This window comes from Stereum hirsutum, assembly GCF_000264905.1.
Source record: "Stereum hirsutum FP-91666 SS1 unplaced genomic scaffold STEHIscaffold_11, whole genome shotgun sequence".
NCBI lineage: Eukaryota > Fungi > Basidiomycota > Agaricomycetes > Russulales > Stereaceae > Stereum > Stereum hirsutum.
The window spans coordinates 1,393,083-1,417,265 of record NW_006763141.1 but is presented as its reverse complement, the minus strand read 5'-3'; the positions used below and the strand labels follow the sequence as shown (position 1 = coordinate 1,417,265).

General features: G+C 50.4%; 7 protein-coding genes across 7 annotated transcripts; 3 read left to right on the top strand and 4 right to left on the bottom strand.

Moving 5' to 3' along the window:
- Window positions 1–584: 584 nt before the first annotated feature.
- On the top strand, window positions 585–1,269 carry STEHIDRAFT_159224 (uncharacterized protein; the record flags this gene model as incomplete). The annotated part of the gene is made up of 3 exons (XM_007306594.1): window positions 585–854; window positions 908–1,113; window positions 1,170–1,269. The coding sequence occupies 3 exons, from the start codon at window positions 585–587 to the stop codon at window positions 1,267–1,269; spliced, it is 576 nt and encodes a 191-aa protein (XP_007306656.1).
- A 325-nt stretch (window positions 1,270–1,594) lies between these two features.
- Window positions 1,595–3,976, bottom strand: STEHIDRAFT_112901 (uncharacterized protein; the record flags this gene model as incomplete). The annotated part of the gene is made up of 5 exons (XM_007306593.1): window positions 1,595–1,810; window positions 2,478–2,491; window positions 2,626–3,268; window positions 3,377–3,478; window positions 3,551–3,976. 5 exons carry the CDS (start codon window positions 3,974–3,976, stop codon window positions 1,595–1,597), a joined length of 1,401 nt encoding a protein of 466 aa, XP_007306655.1.
- Window positions 3,977–10,446: 6,470 nt separating this feature from the next.
- Window positions 10,447–11,403, top strand: STEHIDRAFT_159222 (uncharacterized protein; the record flags this gene model as incomplete). The annotated part of the gene is made up of 6 exons (XM_007306592.1): window positions 10,447–10,677; window positions 10,737–10,805; window positions 10,863–10,976; window positions 11,024–11,138; window positions 11,207–11,300; window positions 11,355–11,403. 6 exons carry the CDS (start codon window positions 10,447–10,449, stop codon window positions 11,401–11,403), a joined length of 672 nt encoding a protein of 223 aa, XP_007306654.1.
- Window positions 11,404–14,389: 2,986 nt separating this feature from the next.
- Window positions 14,390–15,267, top strand: STEHIDRAFT_159221 (uncharacterized protein; the record flags this gene model as incomplete). Its single annotated transcript, XM_007306591.1, has 3 exons — window positions 14,390–14,647; window positions 14,709–14,976; window positions 15,062–15,267. 3 exons carry the CDS (start codon window positions 14,390–14,392, stop codon window positions 15,265–15,267), a joined length of 732 nt encoding a protein of 243 aa, XP_007306653.1.
- A 665-nt stretch (window positions 15,268–15,932) lies between these two features.
- STEHIDRAFT_132828 (uncharacterized protein) lies at window positions 15,933–18,127 on the bottom strand (the record flags this gene model as incomplete). The annotated part of the gene is made up of 9 exons (XM_007306590.1): window positions 15,933–15,986; window positions 16,139–16,238; window positions 16,304–16,398; window positions 16,455–16,477; window positions 16,535–16,611; window positions 16,662–16,732; window positions 16,918–17,096; window positions 17,173–17,972; window positions 18,057–18,127. 9 exons carry the CDS (start codon window positions 18,125–18,127, stop codon window positions 15,933–15,935), a joined length of 1,470 nt encoding a protein of 489 aa, XP_007306652.1.
- Window positions 18,128–19,714: 1,587 nt separating this feature from the next.
- On the bottom strand, window positions 19,715–20,224 carry STEHIDRAFT_132827 (uncharacterized protein; the record flags this gene model as incomplete). The annotated part of the gene is made up of 4 exons (XM_007306589.1): window positions 19,715–19,754; window positions 19,797–19,849; window positions 19,925–20,091; window positions 20,182–20,224. The coding sequence occupies 4 exons, from the start codon at window positions 20,222–20,224 to the stop codon at window positions 19,715–19,717; spliced, it is 303 nt and encodes a 100-aa protein (XP_007306651.1).
- A 566-nt stretch (window positions 20,225–20,790) lies between these two features.
- Window positions 20,791–22,858, bottom strand: STEHIDRAFT_159219 (uncharacterized protein; the record flags this gene model as incomplete). The annotated part of the gene is made up of 5 exons (XM_007306588.1): window positions 20,791–20,960; window positions 21,115–21,200; window positions 21,266–21,405; window positions 22,234–22,519; window positions 22,656–22,858. 5 exons carry the CDS (start codon window positions 22,856–22,858, stop codon window positions 20,791–20,793), a joined length of 885 nt encoding a protein of 294 aa, XP_007306650.1.
- Window positions 22,859–24,183: the final 1,325 nt, after the last annotated feature.

Below are 24,183 nucleotides of genomic sequence, written 5' to 3'. Positions count from 1 at the left end.
ACGATGCCCAGCGGAAAGTACGATGCCAGCAGAAAGTACTACAAGGGCAGAAAGTACTACGCCAACAGAAAGTACTACAAGGGTGGAAAGTACTACACCGATGAAAAGTACTACGCCAACAGAAAGTACTACGAGGGTGGAAAGTACTACACCAGCAGAAAATACTGCGGCAACAGAAAGTACTAGGCTGGCAGAAAGTACTAAACAAGCGAAAAGTACTATACCAGCAGAAAGTACTACAACGAGCAAAAGTACTATACCCACAAACCAGCATTGCGCACTTTTACTAGCACAGTACTATACCATAGTGCCCCAGAAGCCTCAGTACTTTAAAGTACTGAGACGAGTCACTTTACTGAACCCTCTGGTTTCAATGGCTAAGTATACTACGCCTTCCTTGATATATCAAGGAGGTGGTGATTTCATTGACCACCTCAGCTCGCGATATATCCTACGCTGTAAGATTTCCATTCCAATTGTCCCGAATATTACATCCTTTCTTCAAGGTTTGACGATGGTTGGTCATCAGCGAGGCCGCCGCTTCCGCCCTCATTCCCGGCGCCCAGGCGTACATTTTCTGGACCATGGCGGAAGCCAGAGAAGAGCTCAACCGCATGTTCCGCCAGAGCCAACCTGTATCCAGCATTCCGGCATCGCATCATCCTTATCCTCCTCCTCCTCCTACTTCTCCAGGTTCATACTCATCGTCACTAAGTGCGGGAAATTACACCGGAGATACAAGTTTCAAGACAGAATCGACGTCGGACTCGTCACGCAGAACTGGCGATAGCATCAAAGTCAAGTTCTCGACCAACGGTCAATCCGCTAGAGCCGCAGGTTCGTCATTCCAGTTTGTAAGTGAATTTGTCACTGCCTTTCCAAACCGACTTTGAAGCTTTCTTCTTAGAGGTATGGGCATGGAGCAACCGCTGACAGCCACTCTTTGTCGCCTCCTCTTAAAATCAACACCTTCATCCCCGCCACCGAAGACGACATATTTAACCTCGAACAGTTCATCAACACCCTCAATCCGCGCTCTCGATTCGTTTCCCAGAGCCGACACCGCTATTATGCGATTGCTCGTGGGCGGGTTCGGACAATCGTTGGAACATTGTATGTGCATTCTTCCTATCGATTGCAAGCATCCTATTACTCACAATATCCTCTAGCGAGGAAATGTATCTGTTGACCAGGCGATTGCCCTTTGAACCTGTCGTTCAAGGGTTCTTCAACTTTGACGCTGCGAAAGCCTGGATTCTCACGCATTGAGGCAGGTCATTGGGGCTGTTCGTGGTTTTCGTTTACGTAGATGGTGATTTCTTGACATTGAACATGCATGTCGTTTTTTCCTGATGCTTACATAGTCCTCAACATTGTCGTTCTGTATACTGCCGTCACCGTGTGACTGTTTTCTTTTTGCTTTGTCGTTTTCCCTGGTATTGTTCTCGTCAATAATCAGTTATCGTGTTCGTATCGTCTGTTGCTTATCTCCTCTCGCACGGCCCGCATTTGGATTTTATTAACACGTTAATTTTTCCTATACCATATGTCGATCATTAGGACCTGACAGGTACACTGTCGACGTCTTTGGCTCTTAGTGCGCGGTATAGCCGTCTAGCAGGCAAACTGGGACGATTGCAGTTAAGTCACAGCTGTACGCTTCATCAACATAGAGCAAGACAGCAATTGCGTCTGAGTAACGTCCGGGTGACTGTGCTCTCTGCGTGGCTGAAGAGCTCGTCCTGACACGAGCGACCGACAAAATGGGTGCCATTCTAGGGAGATATGGTGTCTCGGACCACTGGGTACTCTAGAGAGTGTCTGTGATTTAGATGCTGGCTATCTTGTTGACCGGCGGCGAGGACCCATTATCGAGTGAAGCATGTATTTCATTCAAGAGCTATGTCAGTAATACACGCGATTCGTTATAGCCGTCGGGTCCGCCCTGTCTTATGGCTCATCACTCCCTATTCACAAGCTTAGTTGATCTTTCGGACATATAACCTTCGTTCCTTCCATCACCCATAATTGGCATCTAGAACGTAGATAAAGAGCCTGTCTGTCGTATCACCCGGAAGAGGATAACGAAGGGTAGCGTTGCAAAACAAATATTGCTTTAGGAAGAAGGACGGTACAGTATCTCAGTACGTGTGAGGCCAGAGTAGACAGCGAATGACTGAAAAACAATTATCCAAGGGAACAAAAGGATCTGTTTCATAACGAGAGTACGTGGGTGATGCAACGGCCGGATTGCAAAGATCGTAGACGCGAAGATTGCTGTCGCGTACGATGAACGGAGATCGGCAGGGTGACGAATAGATAAGCGAAGGGCAAGACACAGACTCATGATGACGCCAGCCGGGAATTGTGGGTACTGGTCACGTACAAACAAAATAAAATATTCATCGTTGACCCGTAGAGACATATATCGACGCCGGCTTCAAAGGGAAACAAAAATGGATCAAATCTGCGCGTACCCAGAGTAGGGCCCCTATTGAAACGGAAAGTCGCCACAGGTAGTGAGATAATCAGAGGTTCCCACATAAGCAGCCCACGGCAGATATGGAGAGGACGATAACTCATAGTGGTCCACCCACGATGACGGGATCAAACCGCGTAAGTCACATGATTCGTGTGGCGACGAGGCGGCGGCGGCGAACATATTGGTCTGGTCGGGTTTGACGTCCTCGTATGGCTGCACGTAGCGCATGCTGTCTGCCTCAAGCAGAGACGTGGGGACCATTTGACGGATAGGATTTGGAACGAAGGCGGATGAGCTCGGATTGGGGAAGGAATGAAAGGCGCTGGCGTTAGACAACAACTCTCCATGGGGCAAGGAGGGTCTCTGATTGTACGGAGGTAGAATGATGGATTCGTCGTTTTCACCGTCGGTAGGGGAATCGACAGTATACGAGCTAACGTGGGAGAAAGGATTTAATCCCTCGCTTTCCTCCGATCTAGTTGACGACTCCCAAGACATCGAGGTAGGGCTCGCGGGTGTGTGATCGCCCGCGAGGCTGAGGGAAAAGCCAATGGCGTCTAGGTCGAGCTTCTCCTGCTTGACCGAAAGTTCCTTGACAACAGGAGATCCGGCTTTAGGAAGCAAGAGCTGCTTCCTGACGCGGCGCAGGTTCTGTACTCGGGAGGCCGGAGACGTGCAGGAAACAACTGTATGCGGATGGTGTTCACGATGTTTGTTATTCGAGGCGTACTGGCAAACAGATCCTCTGACAGCGCAACGGGCACAAGCAGGATGGGCGCCGGAACACTAGAGGCGTTGCAATGCCGTGAATGTCAGAGAGATATCATAGAATCAACAATTCGCACGGAACAGACCAATAGAAGGGCGCACCTTTAACTTTCGTTGGCGGCACACCTGGCACGCCTCCTCTGTCTTAATCGGGGGGGTCTCGGAGGCGTAATTGCAGAGCAGACCCTTCTTGATGCAGCGAGTACAAGTAGGGCGAGTTCCGGAGCACTAGGGGTATTTTTATGGCGTGAAGATAGGAATAAATGATTGGGACAAAATAGAGACAAAAGAAGTACACACTTTAGAGTGTCGTTCACGGCAGTTCCTGCATGCCTCGACCGTGCGCTGTTTCCGATGCTGCTCGACGGAATCAGGAGTAGGGGATCGCAAGAATACGCAATCGCCATCGGGACCGGGGAGAACACCAGGGCGATAGTTCTGATATTCACGACCCCAGGGAACGTCGTACGGTATCAAATCCCAAGTTTCATTGGCGGGTGGGGACTGTGAATCCTGATTGATGGAGGGCGTAGAAGTGGGAGCTGGAGAGGGCCTATCCGAGCAGTTGGATGCTGGATGGGCATCGGCAGTCAGTATCTGGTCCTTCCGTATCAAATGGCTGAAGCTGGATTGCAAAGGACAACCAAGATGGAGACTGTCGTCGTCGAGATCCTCGCGCGTGCTATCAACAGGAGCGGGGGTAGCAGAGCTGTTAGCGGCAAGCATATCAAACCTCGATTGAGCGGGTGCCCTGCTGGTTCAGACTGGGTGATCGTATATATCAACGAAGGATCAAGGGCAAGGCCAGAATGCAACGACATGGCCGCCCATTGACCGTAGCATCGGGCTCATACATTTCCAGATGTCCCGTCGCAAAAAACGGACGTCACTCTCACGGCCCTGCATTCGGGACGGGAAGTTGCAGGATTTGTGACGCGAGGTAACTTTACGGCTTGCACTCCGACTGCTCCTTCTAAAATTGACGTTTCCCGGCGAAAGGGCCTATACGTGCGGAAACATGTTAAATACAGTATATGCTCGCGCACACGATGATGTCGCAGGTGCCCCGGCAATGCGCAGATCTATGGTAGGCCAAGCAATCCACGGTGCTAGGTCTGACTCGCCGGGGTGAAGTCCCATACAGGAACAGAGACCGCTCTCGCAAAGGAAAGTCAGGGAAGCGCATGCAGAGACTGCCCGGTGTACAGTTGTGACATTCCAGATGTACAATATTCGACATAGCAGAACGGCGCTCTACGGAGAAACCGATTCTGACCGAAAGTCTACATCCGAGTAATAAGGTAAGGTAAGTAAGGTAAGTAAGTAGTTTAGAGCCAAGTCGATACTGGTCCCTACGATGATACTAACGGAGTTATATTTCGATTGGCAAGATTGCCTTCCTCCTAACAATCCTTCCAAGATGGTAGGAAGCACATCACTCTTCTAGCAGCCGGAACAACTTGTACGACAGACGAACCTAGTTCACCTACAGTCTTGTTCAACAGTAGCCCTCCGGCGAATTACTACCCTGTGACCGTTCCTTCCAAAGACACCACTACTGCGTACTCGTGCACGGCGATCGCCGGAGAATCGAAAGATGTTGAAGCCACAGAGTGAACTATCGTTCGAACAACGAGAGAATCAAGTTGAAGTAGAGATCACGAGGAGGGAAAAGTCCCAAGATGACGTAGGGCATGAAGCGGTGGACAGCGAGAGAGTGGCGGAGCTCTGATTGGCCCAGGCTAGAAGCGGTCTTGAAGGCGCTAACGACCTATTGCTTTCCCACGAATGCTCTGCTTTCCTTCTGCCGCCCTCAAAATTTGGGAAGCCACCACAGGTCGTACTTGTCATCGTACTGCGTCTATTGCCACGTAGTGTCGCAGAATGACCATTCGCTGCTGTACATCTGGCCCGGCACTCGTCTCTTGTACTTTGGCCACAAGAGTACATGTGCATGAACCTGCTAAAGACGTCTAATCTCTTGCGGTGTTGTTCACTACAGGTGTCGATCTCACCTTTTGCATAGTTTGCAGCTACCTGCTCATCCTGGTGGCGCGGATGAGGGTGTGCGTTTCTCTAGGACTGTTTATTATGCTCCCTCCACCGTGACCATCGTACCACCGCGGCCCTAACTTTCCACCCTTGAAGGTCGTCTCGCTAGATTCCCGTGCATCTTCGCAGGTACATGATTTCGGCTGAAAGTCACTGGTAATATGTTCGCTGATGTTGTATTGTCGGCTGTGAGTGAGCTCGACGTTGAGAAGCCGAGGTCGATCGACAGTGCATACGTTCTGTTCGTTTATGATTCAACTACCCGAGAACCGAAGTAAATTCCGAATTATTTCCCTTGGTTGCTCAGTTCTTTGCCAGACATGCGTAAGTGATCTTAGCTCAATCACCGTCTCGTCTAGTAGACCATCATTGATTGCACCATGACAGCTCCCTTGCGCATGTCGTCAACCCCGGTCTTGGTCTCATCTGCCGAGGCGGCCATTATGACCTGGGATCATAATCCAGGTAGCGAGGTCGTTGTAAGCGCTCTCGATGTTGTTGTCATTGCCCGTAACGGGGCGGTCAAGGTACGTGACCATTGAGTCTCTCAACATCTTATTCTTCCGATCAATGGCTTTCGTTTTAACGCTCGTAGCTTCCGGGTCGTAGATCAAAAGCCTCAACACGTTTCAGGAATAGTTCAACCTTGATTCGATAAAGGTCGACCTCAAGATTCTACTGCACGACAACACGGGATGGGCAACGGCGTCTTGGGTGTGTGAGGTTGCATATAAATTGCGTCAGGTACGGCTTTCGTTTGTTCTCTCCATCACTCACCGAGTTGCTTTACGTACCTTTGGTCTGACGTACGGTCGAGGACCATTCGCAGGTTCACTCTCACAGCAGACACGAAATTTGGGTCCATTACAACGCTTCGCAAAGAGAGGAAGCTCATCAGCCATGCTCCATCGACGCGGCATTCCATACAGACTACGACGATTGGGCTGCTCGCCGGTATTTTCAATGTACATGTACGTTGTTAAATTGTCTTTCATGTGGAGTCATAACAGGCGCGACGCTGAACTTCTCTGGCAATCAAGCGTTAATACAGTGACAAGTTGTATTTGTGGTCAAGTCTCACAACAGCGTGTGAGCAGAGATCTGCTGATGCAGCATAAGCCTAGTACCGACGCCCTCCTTTTTAGGGAGAATTTGTCCTTCGGTATGTCGTATTCATTCGCAGAAGTCAGCCTCTCGATGACATCGTACGATCATCCTGATTTTATACCCGGCCATATCGAGAGGAGTGAGGGAGAAGAAGACACAGAAGGCCGATCGCTTTGCGAAAAAAACCGGTAGATAGTATTTTTTCATCCTTATATATCCTCTTTGTCTTGTGAGTATTATGTATTTCTGACTTCCTGGCAAAGAAACGCGCACCGGACTTCTCAACTCTGTCTCGTTTCCTTCTATATCCTGCCAATTCAAGCGTCGTCCGCTCCGTGTGAGTGGTTGTTCTCTGAAAGATATTACACCGCACAAGTGTTACTGTCTCGATTCTGCTCACCTTGGACAATCCCAACTGTCCAAGATCATTGAAGGTCCGATACCATCCGTCGTCCAATTCCCAGGAAGAGGAGATAGTATGTATTATCGATGATCACCAAGATATATTGCATGTCAGTGAGGAATGCATAGCCGAGATCAGCAACTCGACGACGGAAGTTTCTCTTTCATCGAGGAATTTTCATAACTATCGCTTCTTTCGAGGCGAGTCCACGATGTGCATCACTCTGAGCGGCGAGGTGGAAAAGCTCAACCGCCACCGCCACCGCCACCGCCACCACCACCATCACATTCTCTACTCCTTACCTGGTTCATATCTTCAGCGCCATCACAGAGACGCCTACCTTCAGGCCTTTAGCACTTGCTCCAGTCGACACACACATAAAAGGCTTATGTCCCGACCCGTATGGTCAGGACAACAGTCAGAGCTAACCCAGGGGCTTACAGGCCGTCTGCGGAGTCTGTCTCCGGCTTTCTGATAACAAGCTGTACTCTCAAAAACTCAGGCAGGTCGAGTCTGTCGAACTTAAGACAAATGCCTTCTAGAGACCGCGCCTGCGTTCGTAAGTCGCTCTCAGCGGAGACTTTGTAGAGAGTGCTGATGGAGTAGTTCCAGGTCTAGATTATACTATAAGATGCTGCGCAAGTTACGAGTTCCTTCCTCCGCGCCATCTTAGCTCTGGCCTCACTGATACTTACCTCTGAAGAGACCAAGAGACCCAATTGTATCGCATATGAGACCTCGTTCTTGATCATTCGACACTACATGTCATGAGGTTCGAGACTGCTGGGTCTTATGAGACTTATGCGTGAGTGTGGCCCTGCGTCCCAGCAAGATGTGAGGATGTTTTACTCCAGTATGTTGATTCTACATCCATTTGCCTCCTCTATAGTAACTCTTTGCCTTGACCGTTTCATAGCACTCGTTCTACCGTTGCCGCGTCGTTATAGGCAGCAGACCTTCGTCTCGGGGGTCTCGAGACGATGTTCGCCTGCGTCTTCACAAATGCCACAGCTGAAGTAACCTGAATCAACCTTGGCACAATTCGGTAAGAATGTTCGTTCCCATGATCCTTCCTTCATTGCGACATCGCCGACGAACCCTGAACAAGCATCGACCGGCTTTGGCCAATTCTATCGGTCGCTTTGTGTACAGGACCTCGAGTGAGAACGCATATGGGTCTTCAAACCTTTGCTCATGCGCAGTTCCTAATTTCCACTTATCCCTGTAAACATTGCGACCGCGGAGATCGAGTGATGGGAAGGCTTTCAGGCACGCTTGAACCTAGGTACGTTCAAGTCGCTCATCAGACGATAAGTTCTCACGGAAGTTTCCGGAAGGATGGGAAACGGAGAAGTCTGTAAATGCCAAATTGTTCGACGGTTTCCTTTCTTCCATCCTCAAGGAGTTAGACGGTACTCATTCCTCAGTACCTCCACACAAATGTCTTTCTCGCATCTTCGAAGAAAGGTATGCTCCCACTCCTATCAAAGCTACTTCTATCCGTTACTAGAGAGAATTGTGCGTGCTTTATTTTGCACTTGACCGTGATCACAGAAGATGGGGTTACACACGGATCTACATAGGACTGCGGAATCCTTGTTTCCGAGAGGAGTACAACTGTGGCGGGCCCCCTTGCTGTGTCTCCGGTAAGCTCAAAACAGTTATCCATGCATAGCGCTGTTCATCCCATTTCGGGAAGTGATGAAGACGCGTTGTTTGTAAATTATTGTACTCAACCTGCTTAATTACCATCTCGAACCTCCCCTCCTGAGTTCCGTTGCGGAACGCCACGGTAACGCTCCCACATATACCTTCTCTTCGACGAATTCCGAAGACACGGGCGCAGTCAAGGTTGTGGCAGGAATAAAGGTTGTTCAGACCGTCTTATGGTCATTGTGCGGTACCTCGCTCATACTACGACGAGGCTGTTGATTCTCGGGAGCACGGTTCGTGAACTTTGGTGTTAACGATCTTGGAAGTCTTTCTCTCGTATGATCTCTTTGCCGGCATCGCGCTCTATCCATTGCTACCATTTGCTTTGTATAGCCCAAGCTCGTTGCGCGTGCACGATCACCGCTCTCCTTCAGGGAATAGTGACCCTTTGGACAGAAACCCCGCCAGTTCATTATTCGTATGGAAGTCACGGTTAGCTGTTAGAGTCGTGACTTCATTTCAACTCTCAATACTACTGGCTCTCTACTTGAGCTCTCGGCATCATTTACACTGTTGAGGAAAGTGAACGTGCTAGTTGGTTGGTGACTCAGAATATAGAAATATTGTGCTATTGATTGGCCCTCGAGCACCTCGCTATCACTTGACAAGTGCACAAATAACATGGAATGGACGATACTGGCTAGAAGTCCGTCTAGGGGATACCCGTATGCCCTGAGAGCGCCCAATATATGTTACACGGAATCACTGTGTTCTCGGCGAGTGGCAACACTACACATCCTGCATCTCTCAATCGAGGCTCCTCTCTGAGAGCGGTCCTTGGCTTTTGGGCATACCGTTGCGATATCAACATGAAAGATCGTACTATTTCGACACTCATTGACTTGCGCCCACCAGCGTTATGCTTCTGTCCCACAAACCCTATCCGGAGTAGAGGCTGAGAGATGAAAATTGAAGAGTCGACAGTCTCACCGTTGCAACTGCCCTGGGATAGAAGAGGAAGGATTCTCTGCCGATGCAAGATGGCAGTCAGATTCTGCCGTGACATGCGCCCACATTATCTCCGAAGGTGAGCTGCGTGATGGTGACATGACCATTTTGCATACTCGAAATACTTGGGAGAGAAAAAGAAGGTAATAATTTTTGGATAGGATTCATCGAAAAACTCCTTACTCATCGGTGTTCAACGGTCTTTGGTGGTTACATGGATGGGTGACGGCAGACAGAAGTTCTGTCAATTCAGGGTCTATGGTCGAAACCGCGGCCCTTACCACCTATTTTCCCTGAATCAGTATTTTCCCAAAACGCTGGCCCCTGAGTGGGTGATTGACTTTGTCCGTGAGCCTCTCTATTATGACGGCGATTTGCGTGTTGGCCATTGCAAAATCCTAGAATTGGCGTCCATTGATCGTCGTGCGCTCACGCCGGACGAAACAACTTTGTATTCTCTAACGTACATCCACGTTCGTCCCGGAGATTGGCTTCGACATCAAAGCCCTCAGTTGCATGTAAATGGCGAGTCCAGACCAATGTTTCGCTCAGACCTAGTCTCCTCAGTCAGTCTTTATGCTGAAAGCGGGGAACACTTGTGCCAGATTTGCCAAGAACGGTCTGCCAGTCGTGTTTGTCTTGAGATGTTGATACAATATGTCCTGGAGGTGAATCGGTCTCAGATTTGCAACGGATCCTGTGCGGTTCCAGGTACTAGCCGTAGCCTCACGTGGGCTGTCGATGGCTCCTGCACGAACAAGGTTTGGAAGCGCGAAGTCCGTCAATCAAATTTTGCCAATGCTTTTGGACTTCCTCAAATGTCCAACGGTGACTTGTGACGGCTTCTAGATATCCGCAGGCGAACGATAAATTCAATTCTTCCAATCGTTTATAATGACCGCCAATAGCCCGTCCCTCCCAAGTCCCTTCGAAGTTCTTATCCGCGCCTTCCTGATCCTCGTATCGCCTTAACATGAACCCTCTCCAACTCTTACAAAGTCTCTACAAATCTCAACACCTCTTGGAAGGTGTCCTCTCAGACAGCTCAGTCGTCATTGAAGTCCTCGAAGGCGCCGAGCGGCGTGTCGAGGATGCCGAGCAACGCGTCCAGGATGCGGACGAGCGCACCAACGCCGCAGAGGCTAAGTATGCCGCATTGCGGCAGTTCATCTGTGCCGCTTTGCTCTCTGAGGTTCAACGATTGGTATGCTTTCTTTCTATCTCTTATGACAACAGAACACTAATGACATTGATGTTCTCAAGGCCGAAGAGCAACGCGTGGAAGGCGTCCTGGGTGTCCTCGCCCCGGACGACAGAGATGCAGAGAACGTCGTGAGTGAACAACTTGATCATGCCGATACTATGTCTTTATATTGATCATTTGGTTAGGACTTGTTCGACCAGCTCGTCGCCCACTTTAGGCACTCCGTGGAGGCTGACGAGCCTGCTCCGGCAGCCAATGGACGCAACGTTGATGCCCGGTCTAAGAATTTCGCTCAGCCCGTAAGTGTGTTTTATAATTCTTTTCTATAGATGATGACTCGTAACAGGCAAGCGAGACCACTTCTGATGTGGACATGACCCTGCTTTATCCTGGTGGAGGATCCCGCACGATGTCAAACACGCCACCTGCTGCTGGGCCAAGCACTAGTACTGGCGCGGTCAGTTTGTCCACACCCTTCTTCTTGTCCTCGTATCTTGTTATGAAGTCTAACTATAGTGTCGTCAAGCAGAAGGGGAAGGAAAAAGAGAGATCGAAGAGGGCTCCTCTGTAATCGCTGCACCTCGACGACGGAGTTCCCGCTTGAAGCGGAACTCGGAGGGCGGGTGAGTAGTCTCTGATAAAATCTGATGCGTTCCTGCTGACCTAACCTTTCAAAGTGCGCATACCGAGGGTAAAAGAGCCAAGTCTGTCGTCTCTAATGTTTGAAACTGTTCGGGCTCGTTCTTGAATTCCCTGAGACTGCTCGAGGACGCGGTGGTGCACTTTTTTGTAGATATTAAATTGTACACGTATATTGACACCGACTGGATTCGTGTGCTCCTATATTTTCAGTTGTTGCAGAAGCTTAAAGGATTGAATATCAAGATGTCAGGTGTGGACAAAAATATTTGTAGACCCCCGCAACTTCACCGGAGCTTAAATATAAGTAAAGGAGCGTTCTCACAAGGCCCGACACCATGTATCAGCGCCAGGTTTGACCAAAGCCGTCATACGCGGCTCTCTATATACTTGATGTGTGTAACCTTGACGTATGACGCAAACAAGAGGCTCATTCTCCAGGATAACCTTGCAGGATGAGAATGAGTGTCGAGTATATACTTTCCGTGAACCATAGGCAATAGATTGTTAGAGAGCTACGCAGCCGAGTGCTACACTCAGATCCTTACACGCCTATACTCTGAATTCAAGATTGATCAGTACGTTAACCACTTTAAAGGATGGGTAGCAACCAAAGACGTACTCAAAGGTAGACAATTCAACATCTCGACGCTAACAGTCTATGGAGTTAGAAAGTTATTCTACAGAAGCGCGAGAAATGTAGCGCCCGGACAACTCCGATCGGACATCCGAGATCATAAAACCAGCTCGTTGGATATCCTGGGAGACGGCTTCTCAGTGGGAGGAAGAGATGGTTCGGGGTACCGCTCACCAACGGGATCACCTGCGTTCGCACCATGACTCACCAGTAGGATCATCTTAGTTCGCAGTTCGGAGTATCGCTCACTTTGGGTCCGGAGTACCGATCACCTTGGTTCGGAGTACCGCTCACCAAGGCTCGGAGTACCGATCACCTTGGCTCGCATCGTGTTCGCACCACGTTTGCCCACAGTTTCATCTTCTTTTGCCGATACATTGGGCTCCTGCCCTGTCCACCTGTAGACGAGCGTATAATAACAACTGAAGATAGACTTACCAAAAACCCTCGATATTCAGTCACGAAAGCGTTGACCGTTCTAAACAGGGGACCTGGGATTAAATTGCAAAGGAGCCGGTCCTCAGGAATGAGTTGGAGATGAGGAATTGCCGCTCGGCAGTGGTGACGTCCGATTATAGGCGATGGTCATCGGTAGGTATCGCACAATGGCCATAATCTCGACGACCCATGTAACCATCGTTATGGAAAACACAAGAAATGTTACAGCTCAAGCCTATCGGGTGCTTTTCTGTCGCTGAGGATAAACGCAAGACCGTGAGAGGATGCCAACGTCAAGTATCAGAAGAGAAAATGCACTAGGATGAAGCTTTAGAGAGCGGACAGTATTCTTTCACTTTAACCATTCCTCTACGCTTCTTCGGCTGTAACGTCTGCAGCTGCACCTTTCACGTTCACCACGGTTCTACATTAACATCCTTCAGCTTACGAGTAGTCGTCGTTGTGCATACTGGATAAAGTGCAAAGAACCACTCAATAACCCAGATCACCTGTCAAAGGTTTCGGCCGCTCGCTATTTTAATGCAAAACACTCCTGCTGTTACAAAGCAGAGCATATTTATTACCAGTACTGCCGAAATGAGTCCTGTCAGTGTGAGCCCCACGACCCTGAACCTCCCGAGAAGACCAGTTTCACGACGCACCGGCTGCAGTTCTCGCCACTACTACATCAAACCGTCGTTCGAATCTGACAGAGTTTTGGACCATCTTGCTCATGAGCGCGACTCAGACCACTCAGACCAACGGGTTGGCCAGGGTAAGATCCCTTCACCATACCCTGGATTACAGACTAGGCACACACCAGTACTCTAACAAACGAGAAGCGATTAAATACACACCGGCAAATTCCTCGACGGGTGGCTCACTTATCTCTCGAATCCAGGACTCAAGTCTGCCCACAAAGGTGTTTAGATCACGTTCCATAGACATAGCAGAGCTCTTCGTCTTCGAAGAAATTGAGACTGACGATAAGGGATTCGCCGGTGTTTGTTGAGCATCTGAGATAGACATCATAGGGGGCTGATTTCGAGAGACGATTAGTCGAGACGCGCAGGAGGCGGTCAGCATGATCGGGAGATAAACGCAGAAAAAAAAAGCAGAGCCGAGATGTGCGTACGCTTACGACGACGAAGGCGAGAGGCGAGGCCTCTTAGGGTGCAGAGTGATATGACAGGTGTGGGTAGTAGAAGGCAAAAAGACGAACGATGGTTGAAAACACCCAGATAGTGACAAGGGAAGGGCGGGCAGTGGGGTCCGGTTGAAGGCAAACGGATCTGAGAGAGCAAGTTGAGCAGTTGAAGGGGAGATGGTCGGTGTTTGCTTAGGAGTGAAGGAGGAGTCAGGGGCTGAGAGCGCAACTGACTCCGAATTGATGATAATTAATGAAGCTAAGTCGAGGTAATGATACGAAGGACGGTGTACGTGTTAGCTGGACCATGAAAGAAAAGCAGAGGTGAATCAGGCGTACCTCGACGCTAATTCTGAAACTTTTCCGACGGTCCGTTCTCACCTTTGTGAAGTCTTGTAGGTATGTAGATTACACGGCGCGGTCTTATACTCTTAGATGCGATGGTAGTTCGTGCGACGAAGTAGCGATCAATAGCGGTGCGTTGTGGGGGTGACGCAGCTAGAGTCGAGTGAGTTGATCTCATCTTCACCGCGATAAGCGCCAGATTTACATCCGCTATCACGTGCATCGGCAAGCTGTTCAGATGCGATCGCTCGCAATATGTCGAGTAGAGGGGTCTTGACACCTATTACACGGTACGTCGAGTCAACAATTGCTCACTACGACATTATACGATTGATGTGACTTACTGGGATTCAGCTTGCACGTTGTCATGTATCAGGTTCGCAGCACACCCTTTGTTTGGAAGAAATCGATGTGGCATGTCGTTGAGATTATTTCGACCTATGTGGAAGCATGTCAGTATGTATGTACAGTCTGCTAGATAGCACGAACCCCTCATTCCTCCAACAATGCCCCTTTGTTTCGGGCTAGATGTTTCTGTTGCAGCGATAGGTGTGGGGTCTGAAGCACGTCAGACCTTGGTGAATCTGGCACAGAACAACGAAGAATACCATCAGCTCAGCAAGCTAGAGAAGGACAAGCTCCTGAAGATGTGCACTGACCATCGAGATGAAAACATCCACATCACAAAAGCCGTCCATATCCGCGACTCCGGCAAGAACGCCGCACATGATGTTACAAGAGCCTGGAATGCGATTCAGAACGAGGTTAGCTTGCCATTTCACGCCGGGGACGGAAACAGATGGGCTAACGGACGAGTGGCACTAGGCAATGGACGCCACGGCGAAGACCCAAGAGTTCTGCGATATGTGGAATGCGGTTGGGTTTGTAGAGGAAGAGCAAGGACATGGCTTGCGATTCTGGATGTGTGTGGACAAAGATCGCGTTCGCGAGGAGACGGCCAACGACGACCCTTTCCCTCTCCTCGTCGCGGCCAGGGATGAGAACCTGCGCTGTGTGAATTCGGCACATAAGCTCGAAGCGTTCGGGTTCAAGCACATCGTACTTTTCGATGACACCTGCGAGAATGTCCATCGTGGGCTTGCTTTCGAGAGTCTGGGTGTCGATGTGGATGCTCACCGCGCCTGATGTTGGTGGTAGGTTGGCGTTTTCCGATGTAGGGGCTGCGGTTGCGGATGGTCTCCGCACCGGTGTTGCTGGAACGTCAGATCTCAGACACGGGATCGACGGACGGAAGTTCTTCGACGATGTGTTCGCCGCTCTCTATGACGAGGTCGACAAAACTGACACCATATTCGCGGAGGTTGGACCAGCGTTTAGCGAGGGATCAGACCCAGTGAAAAATCGAACGTTTCGCTGCGATTGAGGGCGATTGAGGACGACGTACGTGGTGAATCGCAGTGAATCACACTTTTTTACCGTTTGACGACGCTCAATCGTGTAGGCCACAAGGGATCGTCGGCGCGCTTGCGATTCGTGGCGATTCAATGTCATTCAGTGGGATTCAGTACGATTCATCACCTTTTGACCCGTTTTGGTTGTTCTGGCACGCGATTGGATTGGGTAATCATTTTTATTTAATTTCCGCCACCCTTCCCTACCTCGCCACCCTCCCTACTCTTCCCTACTACGCCCTCCCTGCGCTGTTACCGTACAATTCTTCGTCTCACAATGTACACATCTACGTTACCGAGACTGTGAGAAATATCCGGAATGGATCCATCCACAACGATACACATACATCCACAAGAAAGTGTCCGAGATTATCAAAAAAAACCCACGGCGGTGCCACTGCCTTCGTAGCAGTCCCCGTGGAAGAGGATGTAGAGGAAACGAGAGGCGGTCAGAATGCATAGAGTGGGACTGAATGAGCGTGAGCGACGGAGGTATTGTCGAAAGGAAGAGGGCGTGGGTGAGCGAGACAAGCAAGGCGATTCGGACAGCATCACAAACCAGGGCTGTGAACAGAGATGATTGTTAGCGATGGGGATATGTTACGAGAGGAATGCACTGTACCGTATTACTATGCAGTTATTTATACTTCGGATGCACCCACTCCCCCAAACACTTGACGCCCTGAGCTTTCTGTGGAACAAAATCATCGCGTGAGTTGGACGGTATCAAGAAAAATGCAAGAGGAGACATACAAGCTCAGATGCTCTTTTATTGTAGACCTACATGAGCCGTGTTGTGAGTATGCGGTGATATCCAGCATTAGAGAAACTAGTTTAATTCACCTTGGTAACCTCCTTTGTAACTGTCCCAAAGTATGCATTGAATCGCGCTTTCGTAGCGCCAACTTCCTGACTGTCGAGCCACTCTCGAGGTTGGAGCTCCCTGTGATACCGAGACTTTAGTGAGAACTGTAACGTTTGTCAGCGAGATCGACTCGACGAACTAACCTTCCAGTGACGTTGTTCTCCCTAGGATAGATCGGCAAGTCCGCTGCTGAGAGCTTTGGTTTCGTTTCCTTGGGTTGCTTCGACATATGAGACGCCTAAGAAGAAAGAAGATGTATTAGTGCCCGGCCCTTGTCCCGAGTAAGAACCATACCTTTGTTGGCGGGGACGAAGCATCTAAATATGATTGGCGATGTCAGCTACACACGGAGGAGAGTAGATCAGTTCTCTTACCGCCGTGTGCCGTACTAGGGCCAGCGATGCTCGTCGGGAGTGGAGTATGATGGAGAGGCTTGAACACGGCCGACGAACTACAACGGTCATGAGAAATATAAAAGATATCGTGAGAATAAGAACTTACAACGCCGTCGTCGAGGGTTTGGATGGTGCCGTCGGCGTAGGTAGCTTTGAAGTTTGCTCCGTACCCGAAGCCTAGGAGATCTTGCAGCGCTTGGACGACTCGGTGGACGGGCTCGTGGCAACTTGTTCCAAGTCGATTGCAACCTGGTCAAGTGATCTTTTCGCTGGCAGGTCTCACAACACGTAGTAGTCAGCATCGTTAGAGACAATAACATCCGGGAGTTGAACTTACTAGAGTCCTTGGCAAGTTCTTGTACACCCTCGGGAACTGTGGCACCGGGTTGAGTGGCACAAGTCAGAGACCCGTCGTAAGTGTCAGTTCCATATGTTGTGCATAAGGTATCTGGAGAAACGGCGTCGGACGCGGGAGGTTCCTCAGCATTTGGGGCAGCATTGGCGACCGTACCGGGATTCGGAGTCTCGAGAAGGAGTAGAGCTATGAAAGAGTTCGTTGTGAGCAAGATCTCACCGGTAAGGCCATGTGACTCCCAGCCCAAACGAAGATAACGTACGGTCGAGGACAATGTCCAATGGAAGGGCTGTTTGACGAGGGGTAGGGTGTTGAAAGACTACCGCAGGGAGAGAGATATTGTCTTCTTCCTTCGCCGGTATCCGCTCGAGGCCGTCGAAAACATGTAGAAGAAGCAAGTCGAGTACAACTTCAGCAGCGAACAGTGGTTGATCTACAGACTTCGCGTCCGTCTCCGTCTCCTTCGCCCTCGCCTTCCCCTTCCACCTCTTTGCCGCGTCCGGCTTCAAATCTTTGAGATTCTCCTTAGCCCATCCAGGCCAGGCCAGCCTCATCAGTTCTCGTGCCTTCCATCCATCAACACAAAGCCGTTCTGTGGGGAACCTCTTTGCCGATTCCTCACAGAGCCGAGTGAGAACGGTCTCGGACAGGTCAGTGAACAACCAAGTGGCTTCGCCTCGATCCTTGAGATCCTTGAAGCACGTTCGGTGGAAGCTGCGTACTTCAAGGACCATTTGCCCACCCAACAACTCACCATCGGGCCCCTCCATGAACGCCGCTTGTCTGTTAAGGTCCTGACTCGCCTGGGAAGGACCGCGGACAGCTTGGCGTTCGTCGGGATTGGTGGCCTTGACAGACCTTTTCGGATTGAGCGGACTCTTGTTCCAGGAGGCCTTTGCGATGAACTTGAGTTCGGGGAACCACTGTTGAAAGTGAGCGATCGACTCGGGGCTGTATACCGTTATCAGAGGAAGGTCGGTGAGTTTTGGTTTTGAAACGGTGTCGGTGGAGGAAGAACTGGATGGACCGGACGGTGCTGAAGAAAGCTGGGCAATAGCGAACCTAAGATGTTCACGATGAGTGAGAGGATATGTTTGTGAATGAAGAAAGATGCTCTACCGAAGAGCCGTATTCTCGGCTTGGTACCTGTCCCTTTGGCGAACTATTTCGGAGTACGACTCTGGGTCGTACTGCATAGAGAGCGGCACATTACCCATGAGGATACGTGGTGACATACGCATACCACAACCACTCTCGGAAGGAGTTGCGTTACTGGATGAGGCCTTCCCGCTTGTGAATATCGAAGACTGACCGTCAAAAGTAAGTAAAAGAACGTACCACGCTGCCTATATGCGGTCCTCCCGATGAGAAGTTCATCGGCCAATCATGTGGTGACGACGAGCTGCTGTTTGACGAAGCTGGACAACCATAAATTATTGTCAAAAAAAGTGGGACAGAAGGAGCGGGTGTGCACGCACAGTTCGTATGGTTACCTGGTGTGGCGAAGACGGCGTTCATTCCAGCATCTTGAGTGGCGGTGCGTGGTAATTGATTGCCATCATTCTGTACAGAAAAATCCGAAGGCATAAGTCAAGTTACAATATTGTAGAAGAATGTGGACCATACCCCGACAAAAGGTCCGTCCATCTGAGGGACAATAGACGAGACTTACGGAATGTCGTGGTGGCAAAAAAGGACGGGCGGGGAACGGGCGGGACGGAGTGATGGGGCGCACGTTGTCGTCATGGAGGATCTTGGGCAGTTTCAATCTCCGCCACATAGTGCCACCTGGGCATAAAGGCAACTGTTCTTCCGTCTTGAAGTAATTGTAGGATTGTTAAGGTGGGGTATAGACGAGTATAGTGTGGGGTATAGCAAGTCATAATTATGTAGAGATATGTCAAAACAATCAGTTAGCATCCGAGTCCATACAAAAGACACAGCAAAGGAACTTCCGCACTGCAACGACTGCGTTGAGACGCTTGCCAGCCACAGTGCGGAAGAGAAGAAGGCTATGAGGACACGCACACTTGTTGATCTCGCTCAAATCCAGATGAGGACTACCACAGAAGCCACTCCAAATTGGCAGAGACCATCCTTCGAGCGTTGCATTGCTCGATACAGCCATTCTATGGTCATCATGTGCAGGCATCAGCCGGCTGAAGAGGACATGAAAGAAATATGTGGATGTAGGGGGCGGTACCGTTGGTAGTAAAATTATAGAGGGCCCGAATGAATTGATACCGTGGGAATGCTTGCCGTGGCCTGGCATGGTGTGAGTAGAGTGCGATTAACAGCGAGACTGGCTATTTGGACGGATGTGTGGGGGAAGAAGACGGACAAAAAGGCAGGGTCGACGATGGACATATGCAGACAGTAGTGTCATCTTCAGACTTCTCCACAAGCGCGGCGAGCATAGCACCGACGAAGACGCACTCGTTGTTGTATGCGAAGTCCTCGAGTAAACAAGCATGTACAATCGTCCCGTTCACGTTCGCGCCGACAAAATTCTCCAGGTCTGCCTCGAGACTAGGATGTGCGGTCGTGACAGAGCCCGCTGAGGATTGTTGAGACTAGGAGGGCGGTAGATCTAGATGCGATTGTGCATGTAGTACCTGAGAAAGCCTACGGAACAGCATCGTGAGGATGTCGCGCACGATTAATAGGTATGGGAACGTATGTTACGAACGTTAGTGTGCTCTCCCTGCTCCCGGATCTCGGAGTCCCTCAAAGACCTGTCCTCGGCGAATATCCTTCTCTGAAGAAGTGTCTTTGCAGAGGTTAACCTAGTTATTCACAAACAGTCACCCCACCCCAGCCCGACTTACAAGTGAGTGCCGTTTCCTTGCATGGACATAGAAATAGAGAGAGGAGTGTGCAACGTACCGGAGCGGAACGTGTGGCGCATCAACAATCTTAGCATAGTGCGAGCAGTCTCGCTGTAGCACCCAGAAGGATTCGATCATGGCCAGTCAGTCTGATAGATTAAGGACAAAAATATTGTAATTACTTACACTCTCAACAACACGTCCACGCCCTGTCAACCCAAAAGTCTCGATGGCGAAGTATTCTCCCTCCTCCATCTTTGTCTGGTCGTTGTTCGCGACGATCTGTACGGATTTGCCGCCGTGTATTTGGTAGAGGTTGATCGAGTGGCCACTGAGGTTCTCGATGGATTTCACTGTTCACGAAGAGTACATATCGGTAGAATCAGCGAGAGAGATCTCCACATTTCACGGGAAAGGAGAGAGGGAGGGAGATTTGTGCGTACCAGGGTACACCTTCCCACCAACTTCAACCTCGTACGACTCCATCATCTCCTGTATAGCAGCCCCGATCTCTCCTAATCGTACATCAATCCCAGCTTCCTGTTTCGATTGGTCAGTAAACGAGCAAAGTAATGACAAGTTGGATCCTGGTACACACCCGTATGCCGGTGTTGGTCGCGGCTTTGACCGCCTCAAGGAGTTTGTCGTATGTCGGATCCCAAGACATGGTGAAAGCCGAGTCGACTATCCGTCCTTTCACATGTACACCAAAATCGACCTTCAAAACGTCTTCTTTCTGCAGCACTAAACCTCTCATAGTCAGCACACTCTGCTCCATGCCAGCCTGTAACATGCCAATTCGAAGGCGCCACACCACGCCACACGGAATGCTGCAAACAAATGTAAAAGAAGGGAGACGACGCACCCAATGTATCCCCCGGATTCGGCGTATAATGGGCCGCGCGATTATTCAGACTCAATCCCGTTGGGAAGCCTATACCCGTCTCCAGTCCATTCTCCTCCACCAACGCCCTCGTGCCATCCTCAATCGTGTTCGCGATTTCCGTCATCGTCATCCCCGGCTTGATATGCTTGCGAGCATAGTGCCGTACTTAATGGTGGACCTCGGATGCGCGCCGGATATTCTGGTAGGTCAGGTCGAGGTCTTCGTTGGTTATGTGTTTGAGGTGACGCTTTTCTTCAGAGGTGGTGCGGTAGCTGTTACTGCATGACCGAATGGCATTTATGAGACGTTGACCGTCCTCGGATGACTCGCATAGGTCTATATTCGAAGGTTATGGGAATGTATCAGTTCAAGTCCATGATGAGCAGCTTACCAGAGTAACAGTAGACGGCGAAGTCGTCGTGCACGCACAGAGCGAGACGCCTTTCCACTGTTACTCTGATGTGGGGGAATATGACGATGGGACACTTACGGAAGTAATCAGCGCAGAAAATAGACTCTCCGTCGTCGGAGCTCGTCCGTGAGTGCTTGCGTGTCTGCGAGATCAACGTGGCCGTACTATAGCAAGGTCGACAGTAAGCTTCACGAAGATATCACGGCACCAAAGACATGCCAACACGTACCTTGGTGAGGTGCTGAGCATGTACGAGATAAATGTCTTCCTGTTTGCGAAGTTCTCCGACACTAACCTCTCAAATCGGAGGATCTCGCATATCGTCTTCTCAGTGATCGTGGTGAGAACGTTCACCTGAACTTTGTCGACCTAGTAGTCGCAGATGTACTCATCGAGTATGAGATCAAAGTCGTTGGGCTCGATCCACGCATTCAAGTCGGATCGCGGCCATTTCCAGACGTCAATCTCGCTGAGCACTGCATGAAGTTTGTCGTTTGACGTGGTGTGAAGGCTCCGCTGTCAGAGGTGACTGGAGGCAGTGTCATGCCGAGCGATGCCGAAGTCGCGAGCCCCAGATCTCCGGGTAACTCCGACCGTTCTCCTCGATGTACCACAAAACGACAAAAAATTGCACAGAGAAATAACTGCCAGTTCACTTCTCTACAAATTGGTGTCGTCCATCCTCCCCATGTCCATGTCTCGGATGAATGCGCTCAAGCTGACAGCCCCATGAAATGTAAGGTAACGGGACTTGCTTTCGCAGCCCGTAGGCTGATCGTTGATACCCTCCGAAAAAATATCCGTACGTACACCCATCTCATCATCTCACGCGCATCAGGCCCAATCTCTACTGGTGCTCCACCAGCCTATGCTCATTTCCAGTAACAACCCACTACGCAAAGAACTGACAAGCATCAATCAAAAGCACAATGACTGGGAAAACAAAAATGGACTCACTTAACAAGCGAAAGACACTCCTGCGGGAAAACAACCTGCTCTTCTCCCCCTCTGTCTTCTTACATGCATCCACCATCTTCCCTAATCACAATCTCCCGAACACCACTCCTCACCACTGCCTTGATAGTGTTCCTACCCTCGGATTCGGCACCATGATGTTCCCAAACCGGACATACATGATCTTCTTCCCGTCCTCCGTCGCCTTCCACATCCAGCCCAACAGCCCCTCGCTCGGCGCACAGTCGTGGTCCGGGTTGTCGAGGAACTAGTAGCCGGAGGGGGATGCCGAGTCGCCCCAGTCGAGCGGCGTCGAGACGACGGAGGACGAGAAGTTGTAGACGAAAGAAATTTAGGATTGTCCGAGGTGGCCCATGTCGGTGGAGCCGCTTTGAAGTGTGTTTCGGCGCCGCCAGCGGTTGAGGGGGTTAGGGTCCTGCGGAAGTTGTAGAAGAGGACATACAAGGTTGCGTTGAATGCGGGGGATTCGACGGGAGGACCGAAAAAGGTGTGAGCGAATTGCCGCGTCCTGAATAAAGAGTGGAGAGTCAGCGGTCTCGTTTTACAACGACGGGAAGAAAAGAGAACACACTTTGTCTAAGGCATAGCGACAGCCACCCCATCGCGTATAACCTCTGCAGATCCCCTGTCGTCCATAAAAGCACCTCCCGAGCGCTCTCGTCGGTACTACCCTGGTCGTGCACATCCTCATCCAGACCATCGCCGTCCCCCGTTCGTTCTCCTTCTTGGTAGGTTTGCACCGGCCCTTCCCCTTCCTCTCCGGCTGCTCGAACCTCTTGGACTTCCTCCGATGGCGAAGATGGTGCTCAAACACCATCAACGTATGCGTCACGTTCCATCCGTGCATCGCCTGCTATTCTTGCGATAGAGGTTGGAGCAAGAGGTTCCTAGCCTTGAGGCCCTCGTCTTGGGTAAGTTGGTCGAGCGTGAGGGGACGCAGCCCGGTTGGAGGATCGAGTCGGCCTTCTCAATGATCTCGGTCTCGGTGGAGGAAGGCGAGCAGGACTGGGATTGAAGGTAGGGAGGGTTGATGGATCGGGGCCGAAGGATTTGAGAGCAAAACCAAAGAGATAGAACGCACTGGGGACAAATGATCGTTTACGCCCTCGGTTTGTTCTGATCCTCAGCTCTCCCCCATCTTCCTGTTCCTTTTCCTCCCCTGATAGCTCGCGTACGTGTGCACGCTTGTTCGGTCATGTTCGAGCACTTCTGTGGATGCGTGCGTGAGTGCGTGCGTGCGAGCGAGGGTATCGGGACGACCACGAAACGAAGACGACGCCAGAAGGACGCGATGTGGGCTTTGGATCTGTAGCGCTGGATTTTGAGTGATAGCTGGCGTCGTTTCTCCCTCGCATTTTCCCCATCTGTGTCGTCTGCCAGTTGAGCGATGTTTCGCTGTTGAGGGAGAGTGGCGAGTGAGATGGCGGTGGTGTAGAAGAAGAATGAAAGCACGTCTTCTTTCGCGATGAGCGTAGTCGACGGCGCTAGACGCTCGATGGCGCCTCTCGCTCATTGCGGTGGCTCCGATTACCGGGGTGGCTTTTGTCAGTCGGAAGCGTCGACGACACGGAGGTCTGCTATAATACAACGCCCGAATATTGGTCAACGCATAAGACCAGATGGAAGAAAATTAACATACAAAGCCCGTACGCCTTATAGTCTGAGTCTACGACACCACCCTTGTCGGAAGTTGTAAGGAAGAGAAGAAAAGGTACGTACACATTCTGTTCATCCTATCATACATCCAACCGCTGCTACACGACCGCTGACCTCGAAAACAGCCTCCACACCTACTCGAATTCATCACCGACAGTCTCCAAAACCTCATCGTAACATGACGCGCGTTGCCAGCATCTGAACGTTTTGCTTTTGATGGGCCAAGGCTCGGGACGGAGCCACTGGAGGTACATAGGATAAGCGAAAAAGAGCAACGACAAGGAGACTGGGATAGCTAATTAAACAAACGTACGCACTCTAGCTTACTACACTTCCTCTCTCCTCAATTTTCTATAGCACCTCCGGTGCTCGTACATTTTGTTCCACATTGCTTTTTCTTCTCATTTCGTTCCGTTCTATTAAAGTCTAGCTATGGTCATACGACGTGTCAGCGGCGCTCGCGACACGTAGAGCGGCTTCTCGTGTCATTATGGCGTAACCTCACGTCCGTTCGCT